General features: G+C 42.9%; 2 protein-coding genes across 12 annotated transcripts in view; one reads left to right on the top strand and one right to left on the bottom strand.

The window, feature by feature from the left end:
• Nucleotides 1–53: 53 nt before the first annotated feature.
• APLP2 (amyloid beta precursor like protein 2) overlaps nucleotides 54–15,180 on the top strand; it is a 114,132-nt gene continuing 99,005 nt past the window's right edge. For all 5 annotated transcript variants that reach the window (XM_052786370.1, XM_052786369.1, XM_052786368.1 and 2 more), the window contains exon 1: nucleotides 54–68. The gene's annotated coding sequence lies outside the window, so the exon portion shown is untranslated. The remainder of the gene's footprint in view (nucleotides 69–15,180) is intronic.
• Nucleotides 223–15,180, bottom strand: part of PRDM10 (PR/SET domain 10) — a 47,143-nt gene continuing 32,185 nt past the window's right edge. For all 7 annotated transcript variants that reach the window (XM_052786358.1, XM_052786364.1, XM_052786365.1 and 4 more), the window contains 10 exons: nucleotides 13,650–13,805; nucleotides 12,432–12,611; nucleotides 11,533–11,643; nucleotides 10,218–10,418; nucleotides 9,481–9,624; nucleotides 8,164–8,334; nucleotides 6,188–6,328; nucleotides 5,371–5,539; nucleotides 4,636–4,748; nucleotides 223–3,668 (listed from right to left, as the gene is read on the bottom strand). In XM_052786358.1, coding sequence (XP_052642318.1) covers nucleotides 3,432–3,668; nucleotides 4,636–4,748; nucleotides 5,371–5,539; nucleotides 6,188–6,328; nucleotides 8,164–8,334; nucleotides 9,481–9,624; nucleotides 10,218–10,418; nucleotides 11,533–11,643; nucleotides 12,432–12,611; nucleotides 13,650–13,805 — 1,623 coding nt within the window. In that variant the 3' untranslated portion in view covers nucleotides 223–3,431. The remainder of the gene's footprint in view (nucleotides 3,669–4,635; nucleotides 4,749–5,370; nucleotides 5,540–6,187; nucleotides 6,329–8,163; nucleotides 8,335–9,480; nucleotides 9,625–10,217; nucleotides 10,419–11,532; nucleotides 11,644–12,431; nucleotides 12,612–13,649; nucleotides 13,806–15,180) is intronic.

Here is a 15,180-nt window from a genome sequence, read left to right as displayed (position 1 = left end):
GAAGACGAGGGTGGCAGGGAACCGGGGGGCGGGAGAAGGACGAGGAAGAAGAGGAGGAGGAAGAAGAAGAAGAAGAGGAGGAGAAGGAGGAGGAGACGACGGTGGTTTTCTCCTCGTCGCTACCGAACCCTTCGCGACAAGCCCCATTGCACTCGCCCAGCCCCCTGGTCCCCCTGCGTGAAGAGAAGGGTCAGCGCCAGTGTTTTAAAAAAAAAAAAAAAGAAAGAAAAAGAAAAAGATTTATTAATTTCATTGTGTGGTTTTTGTTTTTGTTTTGTTTTTTTTTTAACACCTGCGAGGTTGCACGAGACTATGAACACGATAACAGTCACTGAATGTACAACAAACATACACAATTAAATAAGAGAAGGGGCAGAGCAAAACAGCCGGAGCAGTCAGAGAGGTGCAAGTTCAGGGTGCTTGGGTTTTGTTTTTTTCTCGTTTTGTTTTGTTTTGTTTTCCTCTAGGAAAATACCAAATCGGACCCCAAACACCTGCAAGGAACAGCGTTAGGCCTCCGAGGAGGCTGCAGCGGTGCTCCGTCTTCAAGCAAAACATGGCCCCTGCAGACAACCGGGAGGACTCCAGAGTTAAACTCCTGTGAGACATGACTTCAGAGATAGATCTTTGGGTAGTTCTGGTTTAAAAATAATAATAAATCCTATACCTTCTGCACTGCAGAAACTGGAAAAAAAATCCATGCAAACGGTTGTCTTTTTTTTTTTTTTTTTTTGTCGTCTTTCTAAAAGCAGACCCTGCCACTTGTGCAATCACTGTAGCTCCTTACTTTGGAAGGAAAATTCACTATAACTTCCATTTCCAGGGATGCTTCTTTTACAATGAGGCAGTCGTTTAACTTGGGACACCATGAACCACTTAATGTGGGTACCGAGGACACTGCTGTTGCTGTGGGACAGAGTAGAAACTTTGACAGGGAAGACTGAGTTCAAAGAGGCCGTTTTAAAATTGTTTTCTGGAGCACCTTGTAGTCTTCAGCTTTAAATAACTGCTACAATTGTCCTCAGTCTGTGATCCTTTCCAACAAAGGTGAATAGAGCAGAATATTGAAACCCCACATCTGCAGTATCATTAAGGGGAACAAGTTTGATGTTCATCTACAAAGACAATAGACCTTTTAAGACTTTAAAATTGTTCCTGTAGGAATATCCCATTTCCAAGTCTCCCATTTTCCTACTACTCACAGTATTTCTGACTCGTTATTACATCATCTAGCAGCCTGAAGAAAGCCAAGACAAAATCTCTCTTCTCTTCTCCCACACCGACACCATTGCAACACCCAACGCTGTAACTCAGAAGCCCTCAGCGACACGACTCCAAATGAATTAGTGGGAACTGCAGTCCCTTGGCCACGCTGCTGAAGTCGATGGGCTCCCAAATGCACTGAATTTGAAGACACTCATCACTGCGCTTGACTAAATGGGAGCTCTGGTCCTCATTAACTTTGCCAATCTCATTAATGCCCCACTACGGTGGTACAGCAAGAAAAGCAAAATCCCAGGAACAAATTAATCCACGTTTTGGCAAGTCACTTGAAAGCTACCTCAGAACAGTTCTGAGCTAGCCAGTGTTTTCAGTCTGATTTATTTTACCACGCACAGTAACTATGTCCACGCCATATTAACAGATATGTTAATTACCAAAGCAATACCTGCTACAAGGCTTTGCCCACAAGGAACCAGACTTTCTCTTGTCTAGTCTGCGCGTGAAGTTCTCTCACGTCTTAACAGCTTTAACTGCATAAGGCCTGATACCACAACCTGTAAACAGCCGTAGCGCTGACTCACACGGGTAATCCTCATCTAAATCTGTGGGAATACTTATGCAAAAGAGTCCCACATTCACACTCAGTGCGGCCCAAGAGAAAATGAATCAAAAAAACCCTCTCTCAGTTCTTCAGTCTCAACGGCCATTAAGACAAAACATCCTTCTTTGCTTTTGTTTTATAAATAAATGTATCCTATTATGCACAGACATTCTGGGAGGAGTTTTCAGGCAGTTAATGGAGGTTTAGACATACACAGTATATCCCATCAGGAGTCAATGGAGCTGTAGTCATATTCTTGCAAATACCAGAATGCGTTAAATAACCAACCACAAGAACTGTGAAGGAGAATTATGTAAGGGGAAAAAAAAAAAAAATACACTGCCTTAAAAGATAAACCTTCTCTTTCCCTTTCTCCTGGTCCCTAAAGATAACTTGAATTCTGTACATAGACCAGGTCCACCGAAGCAGGCAACCCTCACAGATGGCTTTCTGTGTCCCATAAATAGTGGTCCACTAGCATGTTTCTTATGTGTTTCCTGAGTCCAGGGCTGGTCATGTTATGGAACTGTCCAAAGGAATTACAGTGCATTGTTAACAAGGTTATTTGGAAAAATCAGAGTAACCAACTCTTCATCCAGTCTTTGAGGAGAAAAATATGTCCACTTTGAGGTGGCAACAGAGATAACTACCCTGCCTCTTCAGAGGTGTGCTCCTGTACCCTCATTTTCTCCTAGCACAACTATCTTTCGGTCACAACAGAAGCTGCTAGCTATGCAGGCTATGCTGAGCCTTTTTTGTTTACAGGCAAAAAGGCCATTTTCCCTGCAAATACTGGAACGGAAAAGAGATGACAGTGGCTCCCTACTACCCTTATGTGCTACTATGATTTCAATCAGTTCATTCCGCACGAGCCGGGCTTAAGACTGCACTTTTCCTTCTTTCTGGAACTGCTTGGTAAAATAGGGCAGGGCAGACAGCATGTAAACAGTTTGAGGGCTGGAAAAAAAAAAATAATTTAATGGCCTGCTTCGGCACATCTTCACAGCTTCATCGTTATATCCATCCCCGCCCACGTACGCAAGGAGCCACCGCTTTGCTGCTGCTGCTCTTTTTCTCCAGGCAGTCTGCTCGCACTGAGCTGGTACATTCCCTTTCACCTTGGCTGCTGAAACAAAGACACAGGAAGCAGTTCTGCCGTATTCTGGCAATTTACATGATGTCCTCCTGTTTAACGGCTCCTATTAAAAATATACACACAACATCATCTGCCAGTTAGCCTTCGGTTAGGCAAGCTTTTTCCCATACAATTGAAATAAGAAGTTGTTTACTGGAGACACTTCCAAAAAGGAAAAATAAGGGTCAGCAGACATGCCAAAAATAAAGTCCAGAGCAAGCAGAGGTTTCACTTCTCCTCTTGTCCTTTTTGTTAAAAGCTGCATAAAATAGCATCCCGGAAGGATTCTGAGGGTACTTCTTCGTGGTCACTGGGGACCTAAACCCTTTTAAAGCATTAACAAGAGCTCCAAGATTTTAGTTGAAGATAAGTGAGCATATACTTTTAAAACATATTGAGCTCCAGGATGCCCATATATCTGGGCTTTCGGGGCAGGTTACAAGTACAAGCAAATGACACCACGAGGCTTCTTCATTCGTGTTCTGCTGAGAAAGTTCTCGGTTTAGTGATGTGCACTTCACTGCCGCCATTCCCGTTGGTGGTTGTAGTGATTATGTACTGGGTGGTTTGCTGCTGACTGCTCGTTTGCGATTCCAAGGTATCTGTGTGGGCGGGTGGCTGGGCAACGCCAACCTGTACCTCGCTGGAGAGCGAAGAGTTTTGTTTGACATCCAGATCAGACTGACCTTCAGATATCACATAGTGAGTCTGCATGGGGGAATATAAAAAATAAGTAATTTAAATGTATTTGAGAGCAACATAACCTTTGTCCTTTGTTTTGAAGTGCATTGGACTGCTTTGCATTTGGTTAAACTTACGAATGGTTAAACTAATTACACAATTAACCCATCACTACAAATTTAAAAAGCAATTTTTAATACAGCTATTCTGAAAATTTTCTTCCATTTTCCACATGTTCTAGCACAAGTTGCATTTCCAGTGTCCAATATCAACACAGCACAACAGCCTGCCTCCTTATGCTGGACTGCTTACAAGGTAAGATAGCAGTAACTCTTCTTATTTTGTAATCCTACAGGTAACAGAAAGCTATCAAAAAGTTTCCAGAAGCTGTGCTGAAATTTGGTTTAATGGATACAGCTTAGTTATAAATATTTTTAAGACTAATCAATACCACTAAATCATACCTTGTCCTGCAAATGTGATTAAGTGAACACTTTAAACTTGAAGGAGTCATGCATACAAGGGCCAGGCAGCACGGGCCTTGTAAATGGCTAGATGCAGAAAACTATTTGCAGTCACAATATAAAGGAATATGATGCTATTTCAGGGGAAAAAACAAAACAAAACAAAACAAAAAACCCCATATCTTTTCCATGACGCTCAAGAGATTATTTCTTGCCTTCCGTAACCTGAAGTTTACAACATTACTAGGTTTGACCCATAGCACTTTTCTCCTTAGTTTATGACACAACACATTGTATCATTTCTTCACTGTTTTGCCTATGGATTCTGCCCAGCATGGAACTCGGTACAGCTGTTACAGAAAGGCAATGCCCTTTTGGACTGTACAGTCTGGACCTCTTTAGGTACACCATTATTCTCTACTCTCTGTGCCCAGTCATCATTTTAGCATTCCTTTAACCTTCAAACTGAAGGCTTTAAGCCTGATACGTTACTCTGGGTGAAAAGAAAAGGCCATGATTTTTTTCCTTACCTGAGTAACTGCTTTCACTTGCCCTGTGTTGACAGTGGTGACCGGTGTACCTACAGCGGTCTCTGTGATCACATACTGGCCTTGGGGAATGGTCATCATCTGAATCTCAGATGCTAAAAAATGGAAATTGGGCGATCAAGACCTTCAAACTCAAAGACCACCTTAAAAGATAATGTCTTAATGTCAGCAAGATTTCAAGCCTGAAACAGTGGTTGTTGATTAGAAATTCAGGTAGCGTAAAGTCTTGTAAAACTCTACAGGCCTCAACAGAATTATGCCAGCTAACATCAGCTGCAGATTTGGCAATTCATGCATAGACAACACATCCTGTTCTCGCCCAAGAAATCCTAGAATTACCATCCAGAGCTGCATGGACATGAGAAATCATTTCATGTCACCCTCATGTTCTGTACGATTCTTTCAAGCATCCTTCCAAATTTGAACAAGCTGCTATCCAGCACATGGATTCTTGCTGAATGCAAGTTCCTTGGAATAAAGGAGCCCAGTCTACCTGCCCAAACCACACACCAGATCATTACGGACCTACAGCAGAAGAGCCAGTACAACCATTTTCATTTGTCTGAAACTGTTTATCTTCATAGATCTCTATGAATATTAATCACGAAGCTTAATGAGCTCTGAAAATACCATCCCATTTGGTAGCTGGAGAAATGGAGCACGTATTAGTCCCACACGCTAGCCAGACTACTAGTGAGAGCTACTGCTGACACTTACAATAGCTCCGAAATGAGTTCCACGTGCTGGGAAGATACGTGTGCTGAACTGAAGATCCTTGCTGCTGCTGGAGGGCTTGGTTTGGTGTCGATGTAGTTGTCTGCATCTGTGAGGGGCTGAGTTCCTGCTGAGATTGCTGTGAGGAGGGACTCAAAGGCTGACCCCCAACCTGGGGGGGGGGAAGGTATAAGTGTTCTCAGCGTACTAAGGATTGCATAGCTCTGTTCTGTTACAAACATATCCTTCTTAAGGGAAAACACAGGGGCTTATATTCTATAGCATATTGAGTACAAGAACTGCAAAGCTCTCCTCCAACTTGCTTCACTCTATGGTTAGTAAGCTGAGACCCGGAAACTGAAATAGAGACGTTGCTTGCCAAAGGTTATGTAGCAAGCCTGTAGTAGGGAACCGAGATTAGAGGCTAAATAATACCCAACAGCATGAAGAGCTGAACTTCAAATATTTAAGGAATGCCAGTTTCCATTTACATCTTTCAATTGGCTAAGTTTCTTTAAGCTGCAAATTTGACTGTTCCCAGCCATTTATCTCTACCTTGTATACACTCTTGGGGGGGGAACCCCAACCCCCCCACCTCCCCACCCTCCACCCCAAAAAAACCAAAACAAAATGCCCCCAGACACCCTAGGAACATCTGGGGACTATCTGATGATCTCAGAGATGTTCATTTGAAAGCCATTTCATGTGTGGTCCTTTAAATGACATAGAAAAGACTATCTCCTGCACCAGCACATGTAATATGCTAGCTGAGCAGACTGGTAAGGAAAACATTTCCTGCAAGAAGAGGAGAGTGAAATACCTGTGATGATGACTGAGTTGCTGGCGTTGGCTCTGTGACCTGGATGTGCTGCACCTGGATAGCATGCTGCGTGTATGTCTGGGGGTCATGAAGCTGCCCAACGTCCACTGTGGAGTGCTGGGACTGGTGAGGTGAGGTAGCCTGGGGGGGGGGGGAAATCAAAGCAGAGGCGTATACTTCAAATTCTTTGCAAAAGCAGCCATGTAAACCTCTTCTGTGATACAAGGTCTGGAACAATGAGGTATGGACCTTAGTAAGGCCACGCAGCACTCCTTGTTCAAGCCTGTGTTTACCCTTTTTGCACTCCTGGGAGATAAAGTACACTTAACAGATGTAATGCACCAAGATGGTTACATCTCGGTGATATCAATGGAAAGGACTTGCCTAAAGTCATGCAACCTGTCTGTGACAGCAGCTGGACTCAAATCAAAGGGTCTGGAAACCAGGATTAGTGTCAACCACTGGTCCATCCTTTGTAAGCATCTGTCTATAAAACGTATGCATATCCACTACTGTAGTTTGACGTAGCTCTCTATCAAGACAAGTGCTCAGTCTTACTGATGAAAGGCTTTTTTGAGCAACACCTGCTAATGATACCAACTGGAATAATTTAATTACAAGTCTCAGACCTTGATAAAATTAAATATGAGCTGCAGGAATCAGTTTTCATGCTCTTGTTTTGTTAGAACAGCCACAGTCAATATTAACTGGGGCCATTTTTTAGGCCTTTATTAATCAAATTCATAACGTAATTTGTAATGAGGGGGCAGAGAGAACACCAAGTTTCAGCTTCAAATACAAACACGTGGTAGTTTCAGCTTCACCTGGTGGGTAATAGATTTGAAGGCTATGGTGATTTCTTACAGCTGCCTGAGTTATTTTCCTCAGTTCAGTTACTCTAGTTACCCCCTGGTTTTATTTTTAGGAGGCTGTTGAGCATCATAGAGAATGAATATTCTAATAGATGATATGAAGGGAAAAAGCAAGCGCTTTCTGTACTTCCAAATTTTGGCTCTGGCTCACTGAGAGCAAGTATGTACAAATTAGTCTTCAACTGCAAAAATGGGTCACCCACTGACCCACTTTTCCAGTTGCTGGAAAACCTTCTGTCCTGGTTTCAGCTGGGATAGAGTTAACTGTCTTCCTAGTAGCTGGTACAGTGCTATGTTTTGAGTTCAGAGCGAAGAATGTTGATAACACTGATGTTTTCAGTTGTTGCTCAGTAGTGTTTAGACTAATGTCAAGGATTTTTCAGCTTCTCATGCCCAGCCAGTGAGAAAGCTGGAGGGGCACAAGAAGTTGGCACAGGACACAGCCAGGGCACCTGACCCAAACTGGCCAACGGTGTATTCCATACCATGTGACGTCCCATCCAGTACAGAAACGGGGAAGTGGGGGGCAGGGATTCGCCGCTCGGGGGACTGGCTGGGTGTCGGTCGGCGGGTGGTGAGCAATTGCACTGCGTATCATTTGTACATTCCAATCCTTTCATTATTGCTGTTGTCATTTTATTAGTGTTATCATTATCATTATTAGTTTCTTCTTTTCTGTTCTATTAAACCGTTCTTATCTCAACCCACGGGTTTTGCTTCTTCTCCCGATTTTCTCCCCCATCCCACTGGGTGGGGGGGAGTGAGTGAGCGGCTGCGTGGTGTTTAGTTGCTGGCTCGGGTTAAACCACGACACCTTCCTAGAGCAGACTTGAGCAAAAGTGCCCAGATGGGTAGAACGAAATTAGGACTGTGTCGATATGTCTCCAGCAAGCTGACCAAGACCAGCAGGACTATTTATGCCCAGTACACGATGCTTACGATGGGAACCCTATGCATTATCAATCAATTTATCTGTAAAAAACAGTCTGCACCACTTTTTTTAACTACTCCTTAACACAATTCTGAGCGCTACAGCCCCAAGAAAGCACAGGCTTGATACAGAGGGGATCAAAAGCATATCAAGTCCTCCAAAAGGTTACTCACCTGGGCCACTTGAACAACCTGCAGCTGTATGTGCTGAGGCTGCTGCAAGCCAGTAGTGGATTGAGACACAGGGATGTACTGGATTCGCTGGTAATCTCCCTGGGGAGTTCGATAGTCTGTTGTGAGGGTCTGGGATATCTCTGTCATTGCCTGTGTCAGTAAATCTGTTGTCTAAGCAGTTAAAGAGAGAGATACAGACCATCATCACATATTGTCTACTGGATTGAATACTTCTGCAGGGCTGTAGTTCTTTCATTACACTGAATCTACATCTACACCACTTGGCCTAGTCATTTATTTACAAGAGCTTCATGTGTACAGATGATGGGGTCATAAGCAATCACCAGGAATCATCCACTAGGATTGCTCTCTTCTATCTAACTGCTAATCAGGACCATTAAGGGCTAACTTAACATAAAATAATAAAATAGTAATTTTAATGTTCTGACTTAACAGAACTATTAGTCAACAAAAATCCTGCACTTGTAAAGAGTTGACTTAGTTTCCAAGTCAAAAAGTGCTTCTCGGATGTATTCTACCTTTCCTCCTCACTTGCCAGAATGATACTTTTCTTGACAACTGTATTTCTGAAGTGTGTAAAGACATTTAGCACCTAACTAATCAGGTTTATGAAGCCAACTGCATCCTGACTGAATCTGCCCATTTTCAAGCCAGTCTTTTATCCAGTTTCAGTCTTGAAATGGGAAGCTTTAAACTGTGATTAATAAGATTTTTAAAACTATGCAACATCCCCACACCACTAAAGGACACAAGACTGATTTTCTAGTCTCAGCTTTCAATTCCACAGCAGCTGATGTATTAACAGTGGAGAGATCAGCCACTGGAGGTTCATATCACTCAGTACTGCACTGTCCAAAGGATTACAGAGAGATCTCGTCTCCTCTGAACAGAGTTTGACCCAGTCCCCAGTCATTGTTAAACACGTCCTCTTGATCCCGAGAACTGCAAGCACCTCAGGAGAACAGTCCCAGTGAAAATCCATGAGATGAGTATTCCTGAGTTAATTAGCCATGTGTGAAAGTATTACGTGGAATCAGTAGCACATGGGTCTGAATGAAAGAAGGGAGTGGAGTAGGGGAAAAAAGACAAATCCTTAGAGCTCCAGAAAGAAATACGTAATTCCTGGCAGAGCCAAACCACACCACAGATCCAGGAACAGAAATGATCTCAAATAACGTCCTAACAGACCCTTTAAAATGACATCTGCCAAATAAACACTAAGACTACTATACCAGAGGGCTTCCGTTCTGTTTGTTTCCCTCCATTGGCCTGATTTAACATGTCTGGAATCCTTACCACAACAGTCTCTCCGGTAGTGCTGTCGGTGGTTAGAACAGCAGGAGTGGAACTGATGACAGCTGTCGCCAGCGGAGCGTGTATCGTGTTAGGGAGCTGAGCAAACTCTGGGTGCTTCTTGCGAATATGTTGTACCATCTTTGTCTACAAAGAGATGCAAAAGATCATTAGAAAGATGGTCAGTAACTCGGCTTTGGGCCAACTGAAATCAAACAGCCCTGCAGACTGCAGCTTTTAAGTTTCCCTCAGTAAGGCAGCATCAAGATTCACACTACGGGATGCTCTGGCCAGCAAGAAGGAAACAAAGATCACCAAGTTTCTGCTGATTAGAGCTATCTGATACTGAAATATTGCCCCAAACATCACATCCCATAAGCTTTTTACCCCAACACAGCTGAATATTTTGGGGACCTTTTCCAGAGGTCACCTTTTCTGTATTTTGTTTCCCTACTCCTCTCCCTTGTCACTGTTACTGAGAATTTTCCAAGTTTTTCCATTTGTGACCGCACTCTGATAACATTTCCATTTCTTCCTTCAAGCTCAGGCCCTCTATTTAGGGAACCTTTTTGCCATAAAATGCGCAGGCTCCGCCCGTATTGTCAGCACGCAGCACGAAAGCAGCACTCTGACTCAGAATGAAAGAGCTCTGCTTGTGGACTGACAGACGACAGAGACCATGGTGAAAAAGCATCACCAGAGAGGTGCTGTCTTCTGGGGCTACGAGACAACCCCCATACCTTACTGCTGTACTGCTTGGAACAGTGAGGACAGCAGACCGGAGGAGTGGCTATGGTGCCTGTCAGCTGGGTGTGGGTGCTCAACATGGGATCCGGCTCTCCTGGGCCCGCAGGGCGCAGTTTCCGGATGCTTGGAGGTAGCTCAGCACCAGGATGGTTCTTCAGGATGTGTGCTTTGCGTTTACTGGCACTCTTGTACACCTGCAGGGTTAAGATTTGGAATTAAAATGGTGTAATCCTGATGTCTGTGCAAAAAACAGCTACCAGTTATCTTTATCTGGAAGGTCTGCATGTCGCTGTAGACAGTATGTTTAGTTAAATCCCAAACAATTACAACATAATGCATAAATATACATACACCTTCCCATGTTTAATCAACTTGTAAAAGCAACTCCTTCCTGTGTAGCACGCAGAAGCCATCTGAGAACGTGTGCCACAACAAAACATCAAAGCAGGACAGGAAGGTGAGAGGAGAACCTTTTTTGCCTGATGCTTGAAGGCCAAATGTCAAAGAAGCCACTGATCACCAAAGTTGTAATTTGTCCAATGTTCATTTGTCATGAGGGTTGATGCCTCCACTCTTGCACAAAGCATCAAACCGTTTTAATAGCCTTCAGCAATCAACGTCTTTTTAAGTTCTTTTTAGGCACTTCAACAAACAAATATTCTGTGATATTTTTTAAAACTATCTGGTTTTTTTCCCTTTAAACAAAAGGAAGGAGGCATCATGGAAGAATATGTTGAGGATAAGGACAGTCAAAATACGCTCCCTGGTAAATAAAGGCCCACACGCGTAAAAAGCAAAGGCCAGGGAATAAGAACATGAACCCCAAGGCAGCGCAGAAGAAGCTTCAGGCTCTACTGAACACTGGGAAATTACTGGCATGTGACTAAGTAAGCAGCTTAAAATTAAAGGGGTTAGAGACTAACTTTTAGAAGTGATACAGAAACCAAAAGAAATAAGTGTTCAGGAATTATAGACAGGTTACTTAGTCCTGGGTTGCAAAAAGTGATACAGGAATAAGGGTGAGTGACTGCTTGCTGGATCACAGTATTTAAGTTTTCCAACTCCAAAGACAGCAGAAAAGGAGAACTGCAGTTTTCAATTAGCATTCAGCTGCCTCGGCCTAAGTGCATTTCATCTTAATTATTTTTTTTCTTTTTTTTTTTTTTTTTTGACAGTCCTGCAGGAATGTTGCTGGCAAGCACCTCAAAAAAAGCTACAAACCCTGCCAGGTGTTTCTATGCAGAAACAAATTGGTTGCACAGAGGTCTAGGACTGAGCTACCCTCCAAGGGGTGACTTCCTTACATACCTTATCACAGTACTGACAGAAGTAATCTCTGTTGGGTTTGATGATGGGCAATGTGAGCTCTGGCACCTCTTCTATTTTCATGTCTGGGTGTCTCTTTGATAAATGATTCACCTTAGGAGAAACAAACACAGAGAACAAGAGAGCATATTACAGCTGGAAGCCAAGCAATTGCTTCTTCTCCTAGACACGGATAACAGCCAAACCAAAACTGTAACGACGCTAGCCAGCAGCGCCAGAAGCATTTGCTGCTGCAAGGGTTATTCACATTCATAGTCAGCTGCTGAAGGTAAACATGGTCTTACTAGATCTCATTTACAGTTTCTCTAATCAAACTAAGATGGGAAGGGGTAAAATAGCTTGCCAGAACTCTCTTGCAGCTGCGAGCGAGGTAATTAAAGGGCCTCTGTCCAGGGAGGCCTTTGCTAGCAGAGATCACAACCCTCATGAAGTATTTGCAAATAAGATCTCCTGGTGCGTAACACCCTTTACACAGTGGCAGTTACAGGGCATGGCCAGGAGAGGCCCCTCAAGAAGGGGGAGAAACAAAAAATAGGAAGGACAGGAAAACTGAGGCAGTAAGGCTGAACTAGGCAATACATTAATCTCATGTTCTGTTAAATACATTACACATCAATCAGCATTACTTAGTGTTGAAATACAGTAGTGACAACCAGACATACAACACAGGCAATGAAATATGCAAAGGCACACATTTGCTGAAGAGATAAGACACACAGAGTTAAAAAAAATATATATGTATCATCTCAACTCAGCTACAAAATTCTCCCAGTTTCACAGCATCCTTGTGTTCCAACCATTGGAATTTCATCTTTATTCCTCAACTGTTCATAAAAATTGAGTACAGAAGTTAAGAGAAGCTAGAGCACACAGACACTCACCAACATCCCCCTCCGGCGGAAACCCATCATACAGAGTCGGCACTTGAACATGAAGCTTTCGTAGTCAGTGGAAGCTATCCGAGGCTTGAATGTTTTTGAGCGGCTGATTCGATCAGCTTTTTTGGCCTCCCTCTCTGGGTTGTGCATCCTCTGCATGTGCTCTCGCAGTTTGTCTTTCCTCTAGGGAAAGAGCAAATCGGGAAGAAAAACATCAGCACCACTTACTGCCTGACTACCTGTTACAAGTAAGAACTACAACGTAAGGTGTTCAGAGATCTCTCTTCAACTTTTCCTCTCCAGTGCTGCTATAAGATACAGTTGCATACTCAGTGTTGGACAGCTCAGCAGAAGTCCTTTGGGCTTAGGTTTATCCTTCAAACCAAGCTGAGGTTGCTCAGCCACAAAAGCAGGAGCCAAACTAATGCTAATTTAGCAGCCTCTGTGAGAACGAACCCCTCCGCTCTGGCTTTTCTTTGAATTTATCTAAAATATTAGCGCTCAACTCTGTACGGCTGGAAACTTGCATCAAATAATGCTCTTGACTGAGGAGGACCTCATGTCTTACAACAGTGCTGAACCTACTGCCCAGATGCAATCCAGCCTCTCTGGACATACACTGTCTAGAATATGCTTCTTCACCCAAAGTATCCAGTCCCTCCGTATCCCATAAGAAACTAAGTGACAAGGAGCAAGCTGCTGCCACCACAGTTTACCTGGCTCACAGTCTGCTCCATCTGTTCTGGTGGGATCTAGAAAGGCATCTGGATGTCATGTGCTGACAAGATGGATGCCACAGACACAGGCACCTCGCCCAGGAATATTATTAGTCCACTGACATCAGCAAGAAGTTTTCTTAACTAAACTGATAGAAGCAATACAACCCAAGCACCTGGCAATTGGGCTGTATAATGACCCAGTTCTTAACGAGCAGATGGAAACTTCCTCTGTTATTAAATTATTACAAATAAGATCTGATAGATGAGACACCCTGTTAAGAGCAGAGCATGCTGGGGTGGATCTTGCCCCTCGTACATCAGAAATGAATGTCATAGCTCACACACGACAAAAAGCAGCACGTGCAACTTGTGGGCAAGCCTAGCATGTTTACACATGGTGGTTTCTTCCACCTTGGAGAACACGAGCTTATCTACTTGAAGGAGGCTAAAGAATGGTGTACTCCACCTGTACCAGGAATGACCCAGTCAAGAGTCATCTTACCTTGAACTGCTTGCCACACGTGGAGCACAGGAAGTCTTTGCGGTCTGAGTGTCGCAACATATGGAGTCGCAGCTTGTCAGGACGGCAGAAAGCCTTGTCACATTCTGTACACTGGTAAATCTTTTCTGAATGGAAGCTGCGTACATGTTTCTTGACCTAGAATTACAGATCATAGAAAAATGGAATTTATTCAAAAGAGAAGAGTGTGTGGTAAAACAGTCTAGGAAACTCTTAGCAAAAAGGAAAAAGAAAGAAAGGAAAAAGGTTTTAAGAGTTCTCTAATCTGCTTTGGTTTAAAAAGTATTTTATCAGAACAGTTGATACCTTGGCAATAGTTTCTATAAAGCCATAACATCTTTATTATGCCTCCGTATGGACGATTTGATTTCCTTAAGACTGTTTCTTGAAGGCATCAGCTATTGCACAGTTGAGCACTTAATGGGCAGCAACGGTCCATGATGTACCAGTTTTACTGAATCATCCTTGAGTTAACACATTCATCTGATTTTCATTATCTTTACTTCATTTATAAAGAAACCTAAACACGGGGACCAATTCCTTTCAATCAGAGAGAATGAGCTTGCAATTACAATTGGCAAAAAAACCTTCGACAGAAAAGCATTTGCACGCCACTCCTGAAGGCCAACTACTTTTGCATGTTTTGGGACTATCCTTGAGCTCTTGAAGCATCTAGTGGGGTTCCTCACCCTCCCGCAATGAAGTAACTAATGAGGTTTGACATTTGAAATCCAAGCACTACTCAAGAAATGGATCTCTAACTAAATCTTTATCATCTTCTAATACTGATCATACATGGAGCAACGTGGTATCTTTATCAGTTCCACATAAAAGTACTTAAGTAGGCAGCAATCTATGGTGACTAGACTTAATTATTCACATAGCACCCAATGAAAAAAACATCTTTAAATTCCAAAATAGAGCTGAATAGCTGGAAAAAAGCCATGGGACCTTCTTCTGACTTGATCAGTTTCACAGGAAAGTTTATGGGGAATTAGGCTGCAGTACAGCATTTCTGAATCATCAACATTTTTCCTCGTTCAACATTTACAGAAGATAAAGGTTTTTGCTGGGATAGAATTATATTAGTAAACCGTTTTTCCCCATCCTTTCCTCTTTAGCCTGTTGGACAGTCTATCAGTTCCTATTACTTGACTTAAACTGGATTTCTACATTTCAATTTAAGTCAGGCAGCTCAGCAAGACATAATCAACCTCTTTGTCCCAATAAAGGGTAATGAATATGTGCATGGTATGTCTCAAGTTTTTTTTCTTACTGAACATCGAAATAGCATCCTTAAATTCTATTAACTATCTTCTCCAACGGCTCTGCACACTGCACAAAGTAGTTACATTACTCACTACTCCACTGCAACCTCTCTGAAGCAGTGTGCAGAGAAGAATAAAGTACCCAGCTGAAGTCCAGGGGGCAAGTCAGGAAGCAGAGTATCCTGATCTGTTCTGGCATTTCTGCAAGGTGTTCAAATGAATTATCCTGACAAAAACAGTCAAGG

Source organism: Harpia harpyja, chromosome 4 (genome assembly GCF_026419915.1).
Source record: "Harpia harpyja isolate bHarHar1 chromosome 4, bHarHar1 primary haplotype, whole genome shotgun sequence".
Lineage (NCBI taxonomy): Eukaryota > Metazoa > Chordata > Aves > Accipitriformes > Accipitridae > Harpia > Harpia harpyja.
The sequence above is the reverse complement of the archived record's forward strand: the minus strand, read 5'-3'. Positions and strand labels throughout refer to the sequence as shown.